Raw genomic sequence first — 22597 nt, 5'->3', positions numbered from 1 at the left:
TTTATCATTTCTCCAGACAAATTTATATGTTGAAGTTAGAGTTTATTTAAGAGTAAGTAATGAATGTGTAACAAAAAAGACAAATACATGTCAAATTTATTTTACAGCTTCAACTTTGTTCTTCTCCAATGACGCCGTTTTGCGTTATATCTGTAAAACGAATAATAATAATAATAATAGTAGTACAATAATTGAAAAGGAATATTAATATGTATATATGCAATATAATTTATATTTTTTACCTGATAGTATTACCAGTACGCATTCTGACCCATTGTGGAATCGGTCTGTTTTGCTTCAATTTTTTAGCAAGCTTCCGCTTAATAATAAACGTTTTATGAGCCGACTGAAACAGATTATACAATTTATATGCATTTTAAATGAAATTTTTAAACAATTATTTATATGTAACTAATAGGATGTCAAACAAATCTTTAGATTTTATAACATAACCAAAATCTCACCATCTTGCTCAAATTAGATGAAAGAAATGGTCGCACCTCCCTAGACTTACCGATATATTTCTGAATAGGGTTTACAGATGTCGCTACATGAAAGTCACCAACAACAATAAAATAAATACTAAATATAGGGATTTTATTGTATATAAAAATAATATAGACATATAATAAACAATTAAAAATTTATCAATATAATACTATTTTAGGATACAATATTATTTCTTTATACAGTTTAAGAATTTATGAGTTTCAAAATTATCAGTGTTCATTTCAATGGTAATTCCATGATGATTTATTACAAAAAATCATTTTATCTTAAAAATTTAATATAAACATTAACTTAAAATATATTTATATATTTTCATAATACTTGTAAAGTTTATTCAACAAAATACATTTGTACATAGCGATTTTAATTTCAATAAATAAGGCATTAAATTTGATTTATTTAATTTAAATAATAATTTAAATATTTTTAATTGAGTTATTTCGAGATATTTACATTACTTCATATTTTACATACTTTCTTTATCATTAAGTGTTTACGCGTATTAAAATATTTTTACTATTATTATTATTTTTTTGAACTTTGGACTATGTTGATACGAAATGGTTTCATTTCCCTAAGTTAACAAGACAAAACGAATTATTTAAAAATTATATTTGTAAAAAGATGTTCGCCAATTGTCTTAAAACATTTCGAATTAGAAATGCAAATAAAGTAAGTATTAAAACCTATCTTTTTGATGTTTATTTGTTTGAATCATTAACCAATTAATTAATATCTATCTATTTTATATTAATTCGGTTTTAATTTTGAGCATAAAAATAATATGTATAATTGAGTATAATTTCTTAAAATTTTTTCTAATATGTAAAAAGTTTTCATTAATAAAAAATACAAAAAACATTAATATTAAGATACTAATTTTATTAAAACCCATATTTTTATAAGTTAACATAACAAAAACAAATTAGATATTTAAAACAATATTATAAATTAGTCTTTTCAAAAAATATTAATATTTAATTAATTTATTATTTTAGTATGGGTTATTGGCACGTTATGAATCTACGTTAGTCATTGCAGAACATAATAATGAATCATTATCACCTATCACTTGTAATACATTAAGTGCAGCAAAAAAAATTGGTGGTGATATAACAGTCTTAGTTGCTGGTACCAATTGTAATGCAGTTGCAGAAAGTGCTAGTAAAGCTAACGGTGTATCCAAAGTTTTAGTGGCAGACAGTGATGCTTTTAAAGGATTTCTTCCAGAAGCATTAACACCTCTTATTCTTGCTCTTCAAAATGAGCATAAATTTAGTCATATTTTAACAGGTGCCACTGCTTTTGGTAAAGCACTACTGCCAAGAGTAAGTATAAGTATAATTAAATACATATAAATATAAACTATATTTTTCATAGTTTTCATATCACTTTTATTTTCGAAGGTTGCAGCTAAATTAGATGTATCTCCAGTAAGTGACATTATTGGTATTAAAACAGCAGATACATTCATCCGCACAATTTATGCAGGAAATGCAATTCAAACATTAAAGTGCAAAGATAATATAAAAGTAGTTTCAGTGAGAGGCACTGCATTTGAAGCAGCATCTTTGGAAGGGGAAACTGCCAAATGTGAATCTGCACCAGCTGGAGATTACAAGTCTCAATTAATAGAATTCATTAAGCAAGAGTTAACTAAATCAGACAGACCAGAATTAACATCTGCAAAGGTTGTTGTATCTGGAGGAAGAGGAATGAAATCTGGTGAAAATTTCAAATTATTATATAGTTTAGCGGATAAACTTAATGCTGCAGTTGGTGCATCTCGTGCGGCTGTTGATGCTGGCTTTGTGCCTAATGATTTACAAGTGGGACAGACAGGAAAAATTGTTGCTCCAGTAAGTTTGATTTCTAATTATATATATTACTATATAACTGTAAAAAAATTATTTACATTTCAATTCATATCTTTTAGGATTTGTATATTGCTGTTGGTATCTCTGGAGCAATTCAACACCTTGCTGGTATGAAAGATTCAAAGACTATTGTTGCAATTAACAAAGATCCAGAAGCACCAATCTTCCAAGTAGCTGATTATGGCTTAGTTGCTGATTTATTTAATGCTGTCCCTGAACTTACAGAAAAATTGTAAATTTTAATAATATTTTATATAAATATTTTTAAAACAAAAATTTATATACAGTTTCACATTTCCACTACTGTAAATGGAGTAACATGTTAATAAAAATATCATGTAAAATGTGTTTTGAATTTATTTCAATGTTCTCTACAATACGGTGGAAAAATAATTATGTGTTCCTATTTGTTTAATCCAAAGTAACATTGATTTAGCTATGTTTAGTTTGTATGAAAACAAACAGTTTTCGAAATTTTTTTTATTGACACCTACTGTATGTCCTGTACCGTTCAACTTTTATTCTAAACTTTTTTTTTGTCAGATGGCTCTAATTGGTTAAAAAATCGTGCATTGCGTTCAGGCCTGTATATGTCTGTCCTTGTTGCCCGCTATTGCTCTCCTTGTCTAACGCGCATAAATGTCTGTCCTTGTCGCACGCTGTTGCTCTCCTTGTCTACTGCACATATATGACTATCCTTATACATATATACACAGAAATATATGTATACAAAATGTTTACTAAAAATATAATTTTTTATAATTATTAAATACATAACTGTTTATTTTAATCTTAAATCTATTAATTCCAATTGCTTTTATTTAGGTTAAGTCATTGTACTTCATGGTGTCATAAAATCTTTTCATGGATTTTAGAATATATATGTTATTTTATATTTAAAACATATTTATGTATGAAAAGCAATTTCTACAAATTTATAAAGAATTAGCTAATCGAAGCAATAATGTATTGATAATATTTATCATTTAGTTTCCGATTTCAGCGTCACGATAAATATCTATTCCCCTGCATTTTAGTTATGCCTATATGTATACATGGAATCGCTGCCATCTTTGTCGTTTCCTGGCGTGGTGCATGGCCGGCTAGATTACTGATTTTTAAGTATTTGATCGTATTTATGTGTTCTGTATCTTTAGATGTGGAAATTCGATAATAATTTTATCATGAGTATGGACAGTATCGAAAAATTGTACAAAAATTTTGGCATTTTGGCTGATGCCAAAGACAAATTGGCTGAGGTAATTGACGAATTTGGTTATATTGAATAACCACGTTTATTTAATTCTAGTTTTCGCAATTTCATACATTTATAAACATAAAACGAACATTTTATTGCTTTTATCAAAGAAAATATATATATTTTACAAGCATCGACTGAATTAGATGTTGCTTTTATATCATAAAATTTACTTAATATTTGTATGTAAATGATGAAGCAAAAAAAAAAAAAAAGGCGGTAAACATCTTTAAACCTAAAATATTTTCGTTTACGTATTGCAGCATGAGAAAGAATACTTAGAAATTCTAACAGCAGTGAAAGGATCACCTAAAGAAAAACGATTAGCATCACAATTTATTGCAAGGTTTTTTAAATATTTTCCAAAATTGGCTGATCAAGCTATAGATGCTCATTTAGATCTATGTGAAGATGAGGATATGGCTGTATGTTTTGTTTATATTATTTGATGTGTATACTATTATAATATATGTAATTCATAAAGTATGCATATAACACAAATTTGATCATTTATTTTGCAGATAAGGAAACAAGCAATTAAAGATTTACCAGCACTATGTAAAGATAATAAAGAACATACAGCTAGAATTGCAGACATTTTAGCTCAATTACTACAAGCTCAAGATCCATCTGAATTAGCTGTAGTTCATAACAGTGTTATGTCCCTTATGAAAACTGATCCAAGAGGTTAGTTGGAGTACATCAACATTATTAAAGATATATTACAATGTAATGAGACATTAAATGTAATTAATATATTGTTTTCTTCAGGTACAATAAGTGGATTTTTTAGCCAAATTATCAATGGTGATGATGGAACACGAGAACGTTGCATTAAGTTCCTAGCAACAAAATTAAAAGCGATAGGTCATGATGTTATTACTAAAGAACCTGAAGATCTTTTAATTTCAGAATGTAAGAAAGTGTTGCAGGTATGATTTTTTCATAGTAATGATAGACATATTTATTTTAATTATTGCTTATAACACTTCCTCTCCTATAGGATGTCACTGCTGATGAATTCCACAGTATTATGGAAGTTCTTGCATGGACTAGATTAGGTTCAACAATTAGTGGACAGCAAGAATTAGTAGATATTACTGTTGAACAGGCTGAATTATCTGAACCATTCAAGCATACTAATGTCGAACAATGGAACAGGCTTGTACAATGTATTAAACATGCACTTCCATTCTTTAGTGTAAGTCTTTAATCATATTTTTATATCGTTTTGTGTTTATTAATGAAAATTGACAGTTGTATAAACTATTTCTTACAGTCTCAAATAGATTCATCGCGATTTGTTTCTTATATTTGTATACAAGTTTTACCGCATCTTTCTTTAATTACTTCACCTGATGGAAGAGATATACAATTGGAGTTATTAAAGCTTCTTGCTGAATTAGCTGTATTTTGTGGAACAATTGATAAGCCAGAAGAAAAAGTACAACAACTTTATAATACTCTCATTGTAAGTAATAACATTATTTAGAAGAAAGATGTATTTTATATATACAAGATATATAATAATATTGTTTCAATATTTTTAGACATATATGCCACTACCTCCAGTTACAGAAATAACAGAAGTACCAAAATTACAATTTAGTCACGTTGAATGTCTTATGTATGCTTTTCACAAATTGTGTAAACAAACTCCAGAATTTTTAATGAAGGATCCAGAACAGCTTAAAGAATTTAGACTAAGATTACAGTATTTTGCACGTGGTATTCAAGGTTATATAAAAAAATTACGCGAGGCAATCAGCGGAAAATCGGAAGAAGAATTGAAATCAGAGGAAAATCAACTAAAAGTTGTTGCTTTGAAAACAACGAATAATATTAATACTTTAATTAAAGATTTGTTTCATTCACCACCTAGTTTTAAAAGTGTCATACATCTTTCTTGGAAAACAACAGCTAATGATAAAAAGGTATACATTAAATAAATTGGGTATAATTTTCTTATAAATGTGACAGTTTGAATACATCTGTTATGTTTTATTTTAGAATGAAAAACATTCGTCTCCTCAGAAAAGACATACACCCATTACATTTGGAAATGATAGTAATTCAAATAAACGAAGCAAAGAGGATAAGAGCAAAAGAGAATTGTATACTCCTCCTAGTGGAAAATACAGTTCAAACATATCGTCAAATTATGGTAGTAATAATTATAATTAATTACTATAATTAATCTTATTATTTCATTAAAATAATATTCAATTTATGCTTATATCTTTTTGTTTACAGGTCGAGGTAGATTTAGAGGAAATAGATCAGGTGGTCGAGGTGGTTATAGACCAAGAGGTCGTGGAACATGGAGAAAAAATTTTTACTAATTGCCTAACTGCTTAAATTAACTGATGAAATAATAAAAGCTGCAATAACATAAAAGACTAAATCAGGCCTGTAAAATGTACATATAAAAATGAAGAATGTAAAAGTGATTATTTACAGAAAGTGCTTTTTTAAGAGAAGTGACAAAGAAAATACAATTTTTGTTCTATAAATCTTAGTGTAAAAAAAGTGTTTTTTGTGAAGGCTTTGAGTACATATACTTCAAATACAAAATTGTAAGAATCAATTATTTACTACACAGTGGCAGTCACATTGTCTCAATGAAATTTGAAGAAGAGAACATTGGTGTGAAATATTGTATTAATGGTGTTATAAGACCTTTTTTTTTATACATATTATTAAACAACTGGAAAATACAATTTGGAAAACCTGAGTTCGGAAAAAGTGAACAAGTATGTGGAAAAAAGTGGGAAGAATGATATAAATTTCACGAAGTGTTTATTACGAAACTATTAATCAGATACCTAACAGACAATACAACATAAATAAAATAATGAAGAGAAAACGGTGTGAGGACACAATACGTGAATTATTTGAAATGATTGAAAAAATACTAGATATCACAACAAAATATTCCATCTATTTGATACAGAATGTTTACAAATTCATACTGTCTATGACTGGTTTGTGCTATGACATGGATACTTGTGTTGCACGCATTTGCAACAGACGGGCAATTTTTTTTGCCATAATAATTTTGGACGTTAAAATAGTATCAAAATGTATTTCCCTATCTCCTAGTTCTTCCTATTCCTTCCTCTTGATTATATCTTCTTTCTTCTGTCAACAGGAAGTGCAAGATCATAGCAATCAAAGGGATGCCAGCGGACTGTCTGATCTTGGGAGAATAACAAAATCAAAGAAACTTTTAAAAACAACTTTTCTATTTTCTAAATTATAAATTATTTATATTTATAACTTTGTCTTTTATTTACTAACTGTTTATATTATTGTTAAATGTTTTTTTGTTTTTCAACCACATGGATAACGTTCTCTTATTAAAATGATTAATTTAAGAACAAAAACAACGTAGGAAAATAATATAAAAATTAACATAAAATTATAAAATTATTTATTGAATAATAAATGAAAAAAAAGTGATTTTTCACATCAAAAAGTTTCTTTGATTACATAATAATAAAGATGTATTTATTGTATAAATTTTATCTTACAGATAAAATGATGCAGTAATTGCCGACTGATGGGTGGCAAAGCGGAACAAAAATAATCATTTTTTGATTACAGGTTGTAGGAGGTTTGAGAAGGAGACTCATAAAGGATGATTATAATATATTTTTTTTTCAGGACTCAAGGCATGGTTGTATATTGTCTTTTATTTATATATTGATGGTAGCTGTTTTGTAAGGTGAGTTTAAAAACATATTGTGTCCTTTTCCTATCCACCATTGAATAAAAATTGTGTAATAATGATCTAATAATTATAATTCATGAATATATCATCATTTAATTTAATAAATAATACTATTGCATAATATGTTGTATTTTTTATGCCCAATATCGAACGGCTAGTTAAAAATATTTGTGGGAAAGTTATAGTTACTGAATATTTGTGTTTTAATTAATATTTAATACAAATGTTTTGTAACATATCAATCATGCAATCAAATAAATTCACTTATATGTAATAATGTACATTGTATTATTCTAAAAATATTATTGGAGAGATTAAAGGTATTGATTTAAACAGTATTGTATCAATAAAACAAATAAATTGCATAAAATATTATTTTCTGTTATTTAATAAATAAACTACATTTGTAGAATCATTATCATTAGAATGTATTGTACAGTTATAATTACAATAGTTTTTACAATGTCCTATTAAAAAAAAATTTATTTAATATAGTCCATTTGTTGCAATCATATCATCTATTGTTTTGCACATAATGCGATCACTTGGGCTACAGGGATCAGGAATTTGTTGTTCAGAACCTAAATTATCAACAGACTCCATAGCATCTGTATTTATTGCTAATTTAGAATCCAGTTCCGAAGTATCGGGTAACATTTGCAGTGCATGTTGTAGAATTTCTTGAACCTATAGAAATATGAGAACTTCAATTAAGCATTATACTATGGAATACATAAAAGACAAAAATTCAGAAATCGTACTTTTTCTAAATGTTTTTGAAATCTAAGTGCTGTTTCAATACGTTGTCTACGCTGTAATTCCATCATTACTCTTAGTGTTTCTCTGGCTTGATGTGGTCTAAATTCATTTAGCAAGTGATGAATGTGGATAAATAAGAGACTGAGATCTTCCACCTAAAAACAAAAAAATAGTAAATATTTACGTTACGTGTCAGAACATTAAACACCTACCTTTTCTGCACGTCTTGGACTGTCAGGACATTGTACAAGCAAATCTATCAAATCCAAGAAGTTAACAAGCAATGAATGATTCAATTTTTTCAACTCCCGTCGTCGATCGAAATGCTGAGGATATAACCTTTTGATCCCTTGTGCTTCGAGAGGTCTAATAATTGTATCGTCCGCGTTAAATACATTTCCGAACATCGAATAAGTATCGTGTATCGGCGGTGGTGGTCGTGGTGCTCTGCCTCGGCGAACATTTTCGTCTGTGTATAAATTAATATATTGAACCGGTGGCAGAGGAAGTGAACTGACTTGTATCGCTTCTGGTGCTGCCATTTTTTACGTTCGATGTTTTCTTAATAAAAAAAAAAAGTAAAAAGCAATTTCACTTAAAAAATGCGTGATAGGTTAGGTTTAACCAAAAGAAACACTGTTGTCAAACTGATCGGAACGTCGAAGTTGTGCGCAGGTCCGTAATTTCGCGCGTAGTCATTACTTTTTTTTCATACAATTTACATTCCATCAATTTAATATTAGCAATAATAAAAGATAACAGTTCGCACTGATATTACAAAAATGATATTTAATTTACTGCGAACTCGAACGACGGTTCACTATCGATATACCGACAATATAGGTTAGGTTACATCAATAGTATTTCATATTCTCAACATATTTCTCAATCGATGCTTCTTCTCTTTGTAAACACAGAATTAACTGGAATATTTCTACGCGCGTTTTGTGGACTTTTCACTACAAATTAACGAGAGCTAAGTGTCGTACAACTAAAACAAAACAACATGTAACGCAGCCTTCGGGTCCGCCATCTTGTTTTTTTAAAATGAGTCAACAGGTATTCTCTGTTGGCCAGTTAATACGTTAATGCCAGCAGGACGTCGAACCCAGATTGGGGATTTTCGTTGTTTAACTAGCAAAATGAAAGGGCCGTTCTGTGGGCGTTGTTTGTTTTATCTTTAAAAAATTATTCTCGCGTTGCTGCGATATTTCGGATAAATGTTCTACTAACGTAGTGAGGTATTTCCTGCTATCTCGTGAATTTCCAACGTCTTCGTTTGACAGATTGTCGGTGTGTGTATGCGTTCGTTCCACGTGAATTCTTTGTTTAGGCACCGGTCATGTTTCTGACAAGCATTGAAATTGCGAGGTGGTAGCAGTACCCTGGTGCATGGTAAGTTGATTCTCACCTACAAATTTCATGCGTATCAATATTATTCAGATTGAACTTTCACATAGAAATATTCATATAATCGAGTGTCAGGATAACCACAAACTATCGCGTTGTCGTTGGTCTTCGCTGTTCTGTTATTTTTGGTAATTTCGAAGGGAATATCTCTGTGATGCTTCCTCGCAATGATATACTTGCCAGGTGATACAAGTTTTGCGAAAAAGTTCTGAACAACGATCAAAACAAAGGATAGAATTCGATTCGGAGTTCGTGTATGATTTATATATAGGGTGGCTCGTATAACCAGCATCAATTGAGTATCTAAAATCATCCTGTCTTCTAATTTTGTACTGTCGAAAATTCCTTAAGCATATGTTTAAATTCATTTTCGTCGATTCTTCATAGAAAACGAAACAAGTGTTGACTTACAAATTGATGAAAACTTTGAAAAACGAATTATTTATCTTAAAAAATGCGCGCTTTTTCTTTAGATTATTTGTTTTGAGCTATTGTTTCAAAAGTACATTGTAGAACGATATAATAATAAAAAGCCAAGATGGCCGAAATACATTTACAAACAATTTTGTGAATAAATATACCTTATTGCTTGCATATAATTTGTTTGTACAAATTTTTATAAATGTTACTAACAAAATTTACATGTGCATTCATGGATAATGTCGTGTAATTAATATATACATATATATATATATATATAATACTATAAATGTATAATTCTCTTATCATTATATTTATCTCTTTTATAGTAGATTACTGCTTTTATTTCGTAGATCTATTAATTAATGTGGATGTTTATTAAATAATTCTTCGACCGATAAATTTATTTAACGTAACGGTAACAAAATTAAAATCCAACATTTCGTTTCGATGCGTTTATTATTATTTATTTAACAAATAATAATTGAACGAAGGAAATGATAATTTTCGTTTTGTACGTAAAAAAATTCTTATAATTCTTGGAGTTCATAAAATGTCATTGTGACGCTTAATTGTCACCGAAACAAATTTTTGGCGACTCGCTTTTTATCGTTTGACAGGAGAAAGAGTTATCCCGAGATTCTCGTCTGATACACTGCGGTCTCTCTTTTCTTTTTTATTTCCAAGCAGCGCGGAAAGCCCGGGACGGACGGAAATTCAAAGGACGTCGCGGCTTCTTAAAATTTCAGAGACACGAGTTACAAAAGAAATTCAATGGAAGTAGGCGGTCACCGTAGTTCACTCGAGTACTCGACTGCTTTGTGTCGTACCTTCGATTCATATTAGTACTTTGTCGAATTTATAACCAGTTCTGAGCACCGCTGAGGGAAATGTACTCCCAAAATAGTGTGAATAGTAAATATTAAATAATATAGTAAAAAAAATATTCTTCTTTCTCTTTCTCTTTCTTTAAACTTTCATTCATAAATTTTGACTAATTGCCAAAGATGTCGCAGTAGGAGAGTTTGTCTTTGAAATAAACAACCGTGAACTTTTTTTATTAACTCTAGATGAGATAATTTTTATTAAGAATTTTGTATTTTTTCGAAATATTTATTTGATTTGAGAAATTTGATTTGAATTTGAAGTTTTCAAGATTGATCAGATTGATAAGGTAACGCTATAGCATAGGAAATGCTAGAAAAAAAATTGTAATCTCGTCGGAAAGAAATTCGCGATAGGAAGTTAATCGCACACGCGCGAATCCGGAACTGTGCGCATGCGTGCACGCGATCGACGGCCGCGTGTGAGTTATACGCGTTTCTCGCTTCGAATTGTCGATAGCGCATTTCAGCCAATGTTTACGCTATTTATTTAGACTGCATCGCAGTTTTACGCCAAACACATTTCGTGTTTCCTCTGTGAACCTCCAATGGAAACCAATCGTGATTGTCGATATAAACGCGGCGCAAATACACACCTCTGTATATTTTCATTTACAAATGGATACGTTTTGAAAAAAGTAGCACCGGGGATGAAACGATGATGCATACAGAGAGAATATTTCATTGCGAGATCAAATGCTACGGGATGAATTTAATGGCTGTTTTAATATCTTAATGTTGTTTTAAGCAACGAAAGGAAGAAGAAAATATCTTAGGGAAAAATAAAAGGAGAGACACAATCATCCATTTATTTTATAGATTAAATGGATTGCTCGGTACTTTCATTCGCGGGTTAAAATGATTGAATTTGGTGAAAAATTGTTTGGCCTTTGAGTTTCTTTTTTTTCTTTGCAACAACTTGAAAATGATCTAGTCTCATCTCGTGAGAATGCGACCAAAGGTTTCAGCTTGACTTTGAATGGAAATTCTTCGTGGTCGAGTCATGCTGTCATTAATGGAGATTCAAGAATCCCTAAAACATTTATGTGTGGCTCGTCAGAGTCTTTTTTGCTTTCACATTATTTTTACGTTTCAAAATATATCATTGCTTCATTTATAGATAGATATAAAACGTCTACATCACGCCTGTAACAACGTAATTTCGTGTCTTTTGTATTTTGATATCGCAATTCCGTTTTTACCGTTTTACTTGAGCGTGTCTATCTCGAATTATTCAAGTTACGTTCGTAAGGATTCTCGTGAGACTAAAAGGTTGGTCGATACTTACCTCTCGAAAGTATCCAGACGTTTAGAAATTCGGATTACTCGGATAATTGGAAGTTTATCGCGACTCTCGTGTAATTCGATCTTCGACTAAGTTAGCTTGAAGTTTTCGTGGAATGCTACAGATTGTTTAATAGGAAGGGAGAACCAAGTATTTTTTAATGGGCGAAGTAAACGGATTTAGTACACCAGTTTGTTTCATAGAATTAATATGCAACTATAGTAAAATTCAAAATCACCTGGATTCATTAATTATTATTTACTTCGCCATATACTTTACTCTCGTGAAACATTCACAAAGCAGAGGAACGATATAATACAAAGCTTCTATTAAGCATTATTTATGCAATAAAGTTGGAAACTTGTGCAAATTCATACTTGAAACTTAAATGGAGTTTATACCCTTTTTTTTTTTAGTTTTTATATATTTTTTATTTTTATTTTATTTTTCTTCTTTCAAATTTTTGCATCTCGAGAATTTTTACAAATGCACAAACCTTTTCAGTTTGAACAAATAGAATTTGTAATTAAATGTGTTAAATGTATATTATATACGTACTATGAACATTTTATGCATTTCTGCATGTTTAAATCTTTAAGTAAAAGTAATCAGTCTGCCGAATTCTCGTTATCCCATCGAGTGTTAATCCACCCCTATTGTCCTCCATTTACTTCGTTTGTTGCTTTGAGACCGACACCGATAATAATCGAAAGTTGTTTTATGTCGGTAGGGTGGCCCTCCATCAGGGATGGCGGGGAAAGATGGGAAGGTGGAGCCAAAAAGCGGGGACGTGGTGCGACAGGGGTTCATGGTGAAGCGTTCGCAGAACAAGAAACGCTTCACACCCGTCAACTACAAGCAACGCTGGTTCGTCTTGACGAGGCGCTACCTCGTCTACTACGACGGCGATGGGGAAGTACGTATACCGAGCTTTTTCTTTCTTTTTTTTTTCTTTCTTGCAATTTCGAGACCGTCACGTTTTATCCAGTCCCTTCTTGCCCTGTATATTTTTCCATTATCGCCCCATTAACGGTTACTCTCTATTGCCGCCCGAAAAAACAAAAAAGAAAAAAAGAAAAAGGAAAAGGAAAACGCTCTATTCCATTAACGATCCGAAAAGGGGCTTCTCTTTGTAAATAAACCGATAACCGAATAGACGAATAAAATAGACAAGCAAAAAGTTCGCTCTCCGTGTAAACAGACTGTTTTGCAGCTAGACCGCGGACGCCTATGCAATTTGCACGTTTTTGTGAAAATAATTCTCGCGAGAATGGAGACGGTGTCTAAGTAAAAATCGATTTTCGTCGCTGAATATCTTCTTGATGCTTTCAGCGTTATTTTGCATTATTTTTACATTTTTACAAATCTCTCGTGTAAATGCACGAAGCTCGAAGCTCGAAGCTAGACGAAGTTTGATAAAGGGGAAGAAATTGAGCGAAGAAAACCATCTGTTTCGTATCTCGATGAGCAACCCTTCGTTTGCTCTTGATTTCACTTGTCGGACATTCGCATAACTTTAAGGCCTTATTGATTTTACCACTTCGAAGCTGTTTAATACCCGAAACGCCGCGAGTAACCATTGTTATTCCCTACGATTTCCTCCCCTCGAAGTCCCGAACGAGTTACGAATTCCTGGAACGATCAAACCGAGACTTCCATCAAGCAAAGTAGGTTCCAAGATTTTCGAGACCTGGTCCGCCAGGTTCGAGTAATTTGCCTTTCAATTCGATACATCTAACCGTGTTTGCAACCTCGCCTTCTCACTGGCCTGATTTCCGTCGCGGTAACAATCATCGAGGATTGTCTTCCCCGGAACCAGGTCGCGACGTGTCTTTCTCTTAAAAAAAAAAAAAAAAAAAAAGAAAATTGCCATCGAAGGAACGTAACCGATGCCCGATTTGATAATTGCTTTGAAATCGGCCACGTATCACGGGTCTTTGGCGATCATCGCTAAATTTCCGTCGGAATGTTGTCGGCAACGATTCAGAAAACGAGACGAATCGAGACGAGGGCGTGTGTTGGCGTGTTTAATGCTCGTTGAGAACGCGCAGAGACGACAGTTTCGAAGCTTCAGGGTGGAGAACGGCTTTGCGAGGCGCTGAATGGAGCGAGGTGACAGGCAAAGGTCTTTAAAAACTGGGAAAAGCTGAACGTGACTTAGATTCGATGGCAACGCGTTTTAGACGAGAAAAAAANAAAAAAAAAAAAAAAAAAAAAAAAAAAACGAACAAGAGTGGTCTTAGCGTTTCGATTTGAACTCTGGTGAAAGTACCTCCTCAGTTTTTTTTTTTTTTTTGTTCGATGCGCTTTGTTTCTGTTCGACGATTTGTCGCGACAATTTCTTTGCTGTACCGTTTCTTTCTCTTTAATTCTTTCTTTTTTTTTACGCGCAACTAGCTTTGTTAAATATCGCTCGAAGTTTAAACTCGACTCTATCGTTTTTAATTCTTTTTAGAAAGAAAAGAAAATGAAATTCGTTTAATTTGAAAAGGAACGCGCGTGTCTTTTCGATATTATATTAAAAGCAGGAAGTTTAAAGGGAAAGAGAGCTGGATAAAAAAAAAAAGGAGACGCACAAAGGTTAGAAAATGGTATTAAAAGGTAGATCAAACAATCGGAGCTGAGCATCCGACCGTGTGCAGTGATGGTTACGAGCCGAAATCGAGCTCTTGTTTCTTTTATCTTCTGTTTCGTACTGGCAGCCAGTCCAGCGGAGTGTAACGCTCCAAGAGGCAATCGAAATCGATAGTTAACCATCGTGGAACATCATCATCGGTTGCGCTGGATTACTGTTCACGCGAGAATTGATAGCGGCTGAAAATCAGCTGCGTTAATTTCCACCCGAACGTCATTGTTGTTCTCCATCGAATGACCGACCGTCATAATGATCCATGTTTATGCGTTCGAAATACATATAAATCTATGCTTGACTGTTTTCGAACAACTTCGAATCGTCTAATCTTCGTTCTTTGTTAGTAAAAAAAAAAAAAGGAAGGAAGTAGAAAAAAGATATACGTACATATCGTGAGTCCTAAACTCATAGATAACACAGTTTATCTTCTATGAAAATACAAAGTTTCCTCGTTGCGGTCTTGTTTCTTCGTTTCGTCGTTGTATCTTCACGTGTGGTAGGTAAGAGACAAAAAGGTGGGCGTTCAAATATCTCGGAAGAATTTTGAAAAGGGACGCCATATGGCGATGCAAATGACGGGGAATAATAACGCTGAATTTGCTGGTGGCATGCCTCGAATCAGGGCCAATTGCTTTATACACATTACCTTGCGCTTGACAAGCACCACTAGCGCTCCCGGATACGCTAGACTCATCATATTATCTCTGGCCGGCTGATAAAAAACCGCCTATTATTCCCTATGGTTCCTCTCTGGCTTAACTTTAGATACTTTGTTCGGTCACGAGAAATGGAAACGAAAACGGAAGCGAGATGCTTTCGCAGTAGCAAAACCTTTTTTTTTTTTTTTTTTCTTAAACGTGCACGCACGAAAATATCGATTTATTGAATGTCGCGCTATTTGATGAAATTACGCGAAAGTATTGTTTATTTTAAAAATTTTATTATTTTAAAAATAAGACACGTTTAAAAGCGAGCTTTGTCCGTTCTACCAAAGATATTCTTTCTTTTTTAAATATCGATAACATAAATAAATCGCCGTGGCATGGAAAAAAAGTAGCATATTAGTTCTCTTTTTTTTTTTATCGGTCCACGTTCTCGCTCTTCGTTTTTTTTTCGTCTAACGAGCTTGCACAAAGAAATTTTCTCAACGTGAGAACGGCAAGGCACGCGATACATCATCGTTATACTCTGTTAAAAGAAACTTCATTAGTTCGTTATACACGGTGTTCCCAATAAAAGTACATTCGATCAAAAAGTCTTTCCCACAGCCTCGGTACGTGAAAATGGCGATTGAAGTGGTCGGCTGTAAAGAGGCAGCCTTCACTTTCCAAGCTATTTTAGTAAACCGACAAAAATCAACTCATCAACTCATCAAAGTCACGTATAATCCACTACAATAAATCCTGGTGGCCTTCTAATACTCGTAATATGCCAAACTTTCGATCATGAAAATTATATACATCTTACAAAATTATATCTGTTATATTAAAATTATAATACACGAAAATATACATAGACATATATATATATATTTCTTTCCAACGAACACAATTCGTAACCTGCTAATATTCCCAGTATATATCAATCGTTTGCATTTTTTCGAACACGAAAATTATACACACGTACTTTTCTTTTCCCTCTTCCAACGAGAATACAATTCAAGTGCCTCCTTATTGCTGCAAATTATTCAATTAGAATTTCCGACTCTCCGAGCTCCGATACTCGTGCACGAACTCCAGAGAACTAGAGGATCGTTCGAGGCTGTGGAAACGCTCGCATAAACACGCTTACGTAACCCGGAAAGTAGGTAGAACGCAAACATCCATGAAACAGCGACCACTTCCCAATTCCCTGCAATAAATTACAAACCGAAAGATCAGCGCAATCGGCCACTGGACACTCGACCCGCGCGATTGCCACGGCCTGACCATTTACAGATATATAACTGGCCAAAAAAAAAGAGCCTCTACCACTGCTCTCGCGATCGTAGTTCCCTGGAATTTCTCTGCTCTTCTTACTCGATCTGTTTCAATCTTCCCTAAATGCTTTTCTTTCTTTTTTTTCCCCTCCCTTTTTCTTTCATCGGCGCGTTGAAAATTTCGTTTGTCCGAGGTTTGAGGCACCGGACGCTCCGAGCTTTCATTAAATATTTATCTTTCGTGGCTGAAGTGCAAATAGAGCAATTGGATGGGAATTTGGGTTTTATTTCACGACGTTATTAATTGGATTAAAGTGTGCTTTTTGCGCGTTCGTGACTTTCTTCTTTCTTTTTTTCTTTCTTTCACAAGAGATAAACGTAGAATAACCGAGAAATCTAAATGAAATTTTCATTTCATTCTCAACCGGTCCAGTCGAATTTCAATATTTAATTCATTAATCCGATAACCATTCGTTCTCATTTCCGAAACGAAATCACTCATCATCTTGTTACTTTGAGAGCGCGATTTAACAGAGAATTTCCTCTCTTACTTTGTATCTTTTTTTTTCTTTCTTCTTTTTCGATTGTAAAATCTTTTTCCGTTGATTGCCGAATCATCTAATCGCGATGTTCACTTATTTTTCATGCCAAACTGCCATCCATTTTTGTTCTTCAAAACCTAATCGTTCACCTCTACTGAATGGAATTAAAAGGAAGGACCTCCCCGCGACGGGGTGGAATCTTTAATTAAAATCTCTTTATTCCGTCACGTTCTACGCTCTCTTAAAAGCAATCGCAAATCTCTAATTTCCCCTCGATATCACCCACAGGATCATCATTTCGCATCAAACATCAAATTTAATCGCGATATTAAACCCCGTCCGACCCCCATCGCTTAAACCGTGCCAACCATCGCCTCGTTTTCCTAAATACGAATATTATACATACATACATACATACATACATACATACATAATACATACATATATATATATATATATATATATATATATATATATATATATATATATATATATATATATAAAATCACCGGAAGCAGCAACCCTCTGGTATCCTTCTCCCTTCTCCATCCTCTTATCCTGCTCTATAGTTCTCTACTCGGTCATGGTTAACGGTGGTAGTTACCTGCGTAGAAATACGCAACCCCGTTAGCTGGTAGCGAAGCCAGCAGGCTGTGCTCGGTGGTGGTAGGGGCTGCTTAGGGGTGGATATAACGTGCTCGTAGACCATGTGTAAAATTGGTAGCGCAGGCGCCCCGGGGGCCGCCACCGCCACCTTCTCTTCATCCTTTCTTCCACCGCGAGTTCCTGACGCTGCTCCGCGGCTCAGTCAGTGGTCGTCATCGGGATCGCTCTCTCTGCTGCTCGCGATTCATTCACATCGAGCGAGATATATCCAAACAGTACTCTTTAACTTTGCTGATTTTGTTCCTCCGTTGTTTCTCGTCGTGCTGTCGAGCGAACGAAACTCATTTCGTTTCTAAATCTTCGTTGGTGATCTCTGTAACAACTATCCGTCAAGAAATAAAATTCCGTCGATACTCTGAGATACGCGTCGTGTGTTCGCCAAGATACGATCTACGACCGAGTACACCCGCCGGTATCGATCCGATGTTTGACGTTGAATCGCGGACGATGTCCTCGCGTTCCGTTTGATCTCCGTTCGAACGCAAACAGCACACGAAGGGCAGGGTTACTACGAGGCTTCTCGAGAGTAAAGGATATCGTATTTGTCCATTCGCATTCGACTCGAGTTGCAAGGGTCTTTCGAGATTCGGAAAAACCGATCAGCTTCAACTCGAAAAGGAGATACCAGAAGCGGAGAGCAGCGGTTGGATACTTGGAGAGAAGCAATCGTCCAACTTACTATCCACCCCTTTACGAGAGACTGTCCGAAGGCTATCGATCGACGATCCATTATACCCTCGAAAAGTGTATTAGTTCGGGGAAGTTCGCCCATCCGTGATATCCAACATTCCGCCGCGAGATTCACCGAGACAGAGGCCGTTTCAACGGGTTCCCTGGAATTAATCCATCGTCGGAAAGTTTTTCTAATTAATCTTTCGGTTCCCTCGGATCCGGTTGGCAGCAGTCGAGAACCACCGAAGAACGAATCGTTATTCATCCGGGGTATCCTCGACGCCTCGAAAGGAGGTCCTTCGAATCTCCTTCCGGAAAGTTCCGGTCGTTAAGGCGGAAGATTAATCCGCAAGACTGCGATAGATCGCGGCCGGTTTCATCAACCAAGTTCGACGCGCCTTCGGCAATCGAAACGACAGGATTCTCGTCGTTTTTGTCTCGGGGCCGACATTTCTCTCCACGTGGGAGAAGCGTCGCCAGTTGTGCTGCCTGCTCGTCGCGATCGAACCTCGTCGAATCCTTCGAGACTTCTGCGAGATCGTGGAGGTAAGATCGACCAGTTCCACGCAGGGATTGTTTTTTATGTGAGGAAAATGTCGCGTCGAGCTTTCCTCTTCTTTCTTTTCTTTTCTTTTCTTTTTTTTTTTTTTTTTCAATCGTCGGTCAAATTCTTTCTGCGCTTTTCGCCGGATCGTTTCTTTATAAGGGGCTGTCACTGAAAACGTTGGAGAGTGGTCTTCTCCTATTCGCTGGCTTCGCATTTTTTTTTTTTTTTTTTCGTTGACAAATCGAGAAAAGTTCCGATCGTTTGGAAAGTTACGAAATTTAGAGTTGGGCTTGAAGATTTTTAAGGATCGAAGTGAATCGCGTGGAAACGAACAACGTGAGATTGAAGTTGAAGAAGCCGCGAGCCGATTTTAAAAAAATTTCAGACTTTCTTTAAGAAGATAGTTGCTTTTGTGATTCTGAACATTCCCTTTGAGGGAAAGTCACCCTTTGTTTTTTTTACTATATACTTTCTAATATGTGAAGGGCTATCAGAAGCTAATCGGCGTAAGCCACTTTTTATTAAAGTCGACTTGTGCCGTACGAATGCAGTATGATCATTATTAAACTGCAGATTTTCGATGCACTTGTAGGAAATTTTAAAAATTGCACCGAATGCATGTAACAGAAAAAGTATACAAAATATCCAAAGTGTAGTGCTTTCAACAATATTTGGCACATAAAACAATTTTCATTCGAAGTTCTATTTTTTTTTTAATTGCAATTGTGTGTTGTTCTATTTTTTTTCAATTTTTGTAATTGCGTGTATCATGACGATATTATAATATGTTCATTACGATATAATTGTTGTGACGTAATAAATATTATGATATAACATAATAAATATAACAATGTCAAAGATGATACAAATAAATACGATAAACGTAGACTGAAGATTTTACGAACGAAAGAGCATCTGCTCGACTGGGACAAGTCGTTTTTAATTAAAGATAAATTGTGCTGATTGCTTTTGGAACATTCTGCAGATGAAGGATTACTTCGGTGAAAAAAAAAAAAATGGTCGAATCTTTTAATTTATTAAATGAAAATCCCATCGTCGTTCAAACGGGCATACCAGGCACGGACGAAAACACGAGCAAAACTCTTTATTAGAGAAATAAATAATCAGCGGAAAACGACGTGAACTAATTGCGCCGTGCAGCTGTAATTAACTTCGCGTAACGGTACGTTTCCTAGATTTAACAAACTGTCACGCGTTCCACACGTGAAAACATGTATCGAAACGGAGCAGAGGATCTTTCACAACGATCCCATTATCGTACGACTTTCAGTCCGCAAGGGATGAAAAACCGCCGAGAGAAATCGATCCATCGCGAGATGGATGAAATCAAGAATGTTCCTCGTTTACGCGAATAAATACGCGGTCTCGCGTTTCGCTGCGGTGGAAAAACGAGATATTTAATTAAAATTAGCCTCGTTGTTGCTCGTTGTTATTCCTCGCGGGAGAGAAAGAGGAACAAAAATGAAGAGAAAAGAAAGAAACAGAAAGAAAGCGAAACCTGGATGGGGAAGTTGGTAGTGGCTTGTTGCGAATGGACCGAATAATTCACCGCGGATTTTTTCACAAAGCTCGGATTTCTGCCTTCCCCCGGCTTCACCCCTTCGCCCCCGGTTTTTTCTTTTTATTTCTCCGGATCCTGAACGCATCGCGTCGTTCATCTCTCTCTCTTTCTCTCTCTCTCCATTTTCTCGACTATTCGAATTAGAACGAACTAATCTGGACAAACGGGAGGAAAACACGAGACAGAGGGTTGACGTGTGAAGGAGGTGAAAGAGCGTGGCTCCACGCGGTACCGGAAGCCGGCGAATTTAATAAAGACGTCGTCGTGCGGGACGCCACTCGAAGAGCCTAATGAAATTTTCCAACGGTCGACGCGTTTCTTTTCCGCGGAACGCGGAAACGCAGCCAAGCGGTCTCGAGGGTGGTCTGTTTTCCAGGCTTTATTAAAGTTTATTAGGGCATGGACGTTCACCGCGTCCGTGTGTACGCCCGGATCTTTTTGCGTACGCCCGGGAGCTACTTTTGTTAAGGCGGGCGCGAGGGTGGAAGCGTGGGTGTTTGTAGAATTATCGGCGAGTTTTTTATTCTTCTGTCTCTTTCTTAATCTCTTGCGCGCTGGAACGACGTGCCACGCACGTCGAGAATTTTTTGTCCCGAAATAATTTCAATATTTCCTTCAGTTTTGAGTATATACACAAGCTTCGATTTGAACAAATAAAAGTACTCTAAAAGTACGCTGTTTACATCTATAAAATTACTAACAAAAAAAAAGAAATTATAAATCATTCATTTTGACCACTTTGGGAGTTCTGATGTGAAATAACTTTTAAAAATACACTGTTTTACATTTATAAAATTTATATTGGTCATTTTGACCATTTTGGTAGTCTAATGTTCAATAATTTTTATTAACAAAATTGATCGTGTCTCTATGTACGGAGTTACTCAGGTGATCCCATTTAACCTCTTGCGCTGGAATGACGTGCCACGCACGTCGAGAATTTTTTTTTATCCCAAAATTGCAATATTTTCTCCAGTTTTAAGTATATTTAAATATAATACAGGCGAGTATAATAAATAATAAATTTAGTATAAATTACTTCTCAATAATTTCTCTTCCAGTGATGTCATACCGACGAGTTCAAGAAGAAAGCGACGAATTATTATTGTATACGGTTCGGTCACTCGTTATGGTCCGCAATCAGTTGCCAGCGCAAGTGGTTTAAGTTTTATAGAATTGCCAAGCTTTTTCGTCAACCCGCGGTTACGCGCGGGTTTTCGAGAGTTTTCTTTTTTTTTCTTCTTTAACCGTGGGTCTTTATTGGGAATGCGACGAGAAGGGAATGCTTTAGGAGTAGTTAGATAAATGTTAAACAATGAAACCCGGCGGTTTCGAGCATCGTTGAAAGGGACGCCTCGTTAGGGGAGAAAAGGGGATCCTTTGAAATATTCGCGAGCGGTTGGTTAAAAACGTCAGTCTAACTCGCTGCAATCTTAAGTCAAGCCTTATCTTCTGCTGCACAAACGAAATTTCCGTGTGCGTTAATTTTGTTAGAAATATACAATCTTGCTGGCAAAGGGAAAAAGCACTCTTGGGATTTGCCGTGTTTTTAACGATATTGCAATGTTGTAAACTTTGAATCGCGTATTTGTATTTTTAAATGAAATTACTAGACATCTTGACATCTCACGCGGTGGTTGCTTTCTTCGTCGTGCGAATTGTAATAATAATAAATTTTCTAAGCAGTCGTTTAAATTTTTTCAATCTCATTTGTTTTGAAATATTCCTTAATCTTTGTCAGCAGTGTATGTAAAATGTCGGTGTTGGAACCCTTCGTGGAGGAGAAGGCGAAACTTTGGCGATAATCGGCAGTCGTTCAAAGTGTTTTATCGTCGAACAAAAATGTTTATCGTCAGTTTCCACGCAACGATCCCTTTTAATCCGGCATGCGTGCGCGCGAAA

General features: G+C 34.6%; 5 protein-coding genes across 8 annotated transcripts in view; 3 read left to right on the top strand and 2 right to left on the bottom strand.

The window, feature by feature from the left end:
* Positions 1 to 21: 21 nt before the first annotated feature.
* On the bottom strand, positions 22 to 16708 carry LOC122531061 (60S ribosomal protein L39). 2 transcript variants are annotated; one of them, XM_043658626.1, is made up of 5 exons: positions 16416 to 16420; positions 12411 to 12416; positions 465 to 467; positions 243 to 346; positions 22 to 150 (listed from the first exon to the last, which is right to left on the bottom strand). In XM_043658626.1, the coding sequence occupies exons 3-5, from the start codon at positions 465 to 467 to the stop codon at positions 102 to 104; spliced, it is 156 nt and encodes a 51-aa protein (XP_043514561.1). In that variant the 5' UTR covers positions 12411 to 12416; positions 16416 to 16420; the 3' UTR covers positions 22 to 101. The 2 variants fall into 2 exon arrangements, with proteins under 2 accessions (XP_043514561.1, XP_043514571.1); XM_043658636.1 differs by lacking the exons at positions 465 to 467; positions 12411 to 12416; positions 16416 to 16420 and adding an exon at positions 16697 to 16708.
* On the top strand, positions 1016 to 2733 carry LOC122530977 (electron transfer flavoprotein subunit alpha, mitochondrial). The gene is made up of 4 exons (XM_043658440.1): positions 1016 to 1182; positions 1509 to 1838; positions 1917 to 2369; positions 2447 to 2733. The coding sequence occupies exons 1-4, from the start codon at positions 1135 to 1137 to the stop codon at positions 2621 to 2623; spliced, it is 1008 nt and encodes a 335-aa protein (XP_043514375.1). The 5' UTR covers positions 1016 to 1134; the 3' UTR covers positions 2624 to 2733.
* LOC122530883 (apoptosis inhibitor 5) lies at positions 3435 to 7499 on the top strand. 2 transcript variants are annotated; one of them, XR_006307125.1, is made up of 10 exons: positions 3435 to 3646; positions 3909 to 4070; positions 4167 to 4332; positions 4417 to 4577; positions 4649 to 4846; positions 4925 to 5116; positions 5196 to 5579; positions 5656 to 5809; positions 5899 to 6728; positions 6797 to 7499. XR_006307125.1 is itself a non-coding variant. In XM_043658257.1 (9 exons), the coding sequence occupies exons 1-9, from the start codon at positions 3545 to 3547 to the stop codon at positions 5985 to 5987; spliced, it is 1608 nt and encodes a 535-aa protein (XP_043514192.1). In that variant the 5' UTR covers positions 3435 to 3544; the 3' UTR covers positions 5988 to 7499. The 2 variants fall into 2 exon arrangements, 1 of the variants encoding a protein (XP_043514192.1); XM_043658257.1 differs by having other exon boundaries at positions 5899 to 7499.
* Positions 7751 to 8707, bottom strand: LOC122531016 (mediator of RNA polymerase II transcription subunit 7). The gene is made up of 3 exons (XM_043658548.1): positions 8350 to 8707; positions 8140 to 8292; positions 7751 to 8065 (listed from the first exon to the last, which is right to left on the bottom strand). Exons 1-3 carry the CDS (start codon positions 8677 to 8679, stop codon positions 7865 to 7867), a joined length of 684 nt encoding a protein of 227 aa, XP_043514483.1. The 5' UTR covers positions 8680 to 8707; the 3' UTR covers positions 7751 to 7864.
* The window catches only part of LOC122530812 (tyrosine-protein kinase Btk29A), a 253356-nt gene continuing 239459 nt past the window's right edge, over positions 8701 to 22597 (top strand). Inside the window, exons 1-3 of one of the 2 annotated variants that reach the window (XM_043658128.1) lie at positions 8701 to 8812; positions 9471 to 9532; positions 12867 to 13052. In XM_043658128.1, the coding sequence (XP_043514063.1) occupies positions 9530 to 9532; positions 12867 to 13052 (189 nt within the window). In that variant the 5' untranslated portion in view covers positions 8701 to 8812; positions 9471 to 9529. Of the gene's footprint in view, positions 8813 to 9470; positions 9533 to 12866; positions 13053 to 18958; positions 19113 to 22597 lie in introns of those variants that run through there. The other variant, XM_043658132.1, reaches the window with a different exon arrangement.

The sequence above is a fragment of the Frieseomelitta varia genome, unplaced genomic scaffold (genome assembly GCF_011392965.1).
Source record: "Frieseomelitta varia isolate USP_RPSP 00005682 unplaced genomic scaffold, Fvar_1.2 scaffold_135, whole genome shotgun sequence".
Lineage (NCBI taxonomy): Eukaryota > Metazoa > Arthropoda > Insecta > Hymenoptera > Apidae > Frieseomelitta > Frieseomelitta varia.
This window is presented reverse-complemented; position numbering and strand designations above follow the sequence as displayed.

Bases quoted from the DNA above. Each gene is read 5' to 3' on its own strand.
- LOC122531016 (XM_043658548.1), bottom strand. From the start codon at position 8,679: ATGGCAGCACCAGAAGCGATACAAGTCAGTTCACTTCCTCTGCCACCG. The intron at 8,293-8,349 runs GTAGGTGTTTAA...TTTTGTTTTTAG, and splicing joins GTCCAAGACGTGCAGAAAAG to GTGGAAGATCTCAGTCTCTT. The intron at 8,066-8,139 runs GTACGATTTCTG...ATATTTCTATAG, and splicing joins TTCAAAAACATTTAGAAAAA to GTTCAAGAAATTCTACAACA.
- LOC122531061 (XM_043658636.1), bottom strand. The intron at 151-242 runs GTAAAAAATATA...TTCGTTTTACAG, and splicing joins CGTACTGGTAATACTATCAG to ATATAACGCAAAACGGCGTC.
- LOC122530883 (XM_043658257.1), top strand. From the start codon at position 3,545: ATGTGGAAATTCGATAATAATTTTATCATGAGTATGGACAGTATCGAA. The intron at 4,071-4,166 runs GTATGTTTTGTT...TTTATTTTGCAG, and splicing joins GTGAAGATGAGGATATGGCT to ATAAGGAAACAAGCAATTAA. The intron at 5,580-5,655 runs GTATACATTAAA...GTTTTATTTTAG, and splicing joins CAACAGCTAATGATAAAAAG to AATGAAAAACATTCGTCTCC.
- LOC122530977 (XM_043658440.1), top strand. From the start codon at position 1,135: ATGTTCGCCAATTGTCTTAAAACATTTCGAATTAGAAATGCAAATAAA. The intron at 1,183-1,508 runs GTAAGTATTAAA...TTATTATTTTAG, and splicing joins GAATTAGAAATGCAAATAAA to TATGGGTTATTGGCACGTTA. The intron at 2,370-2,446 runs GTAAGTTTGATT...CATATCTTTTAG, and splicing joins CAGGAAAAATTGTTGCTCCA to GATTTGTATATTGCTGTTGG.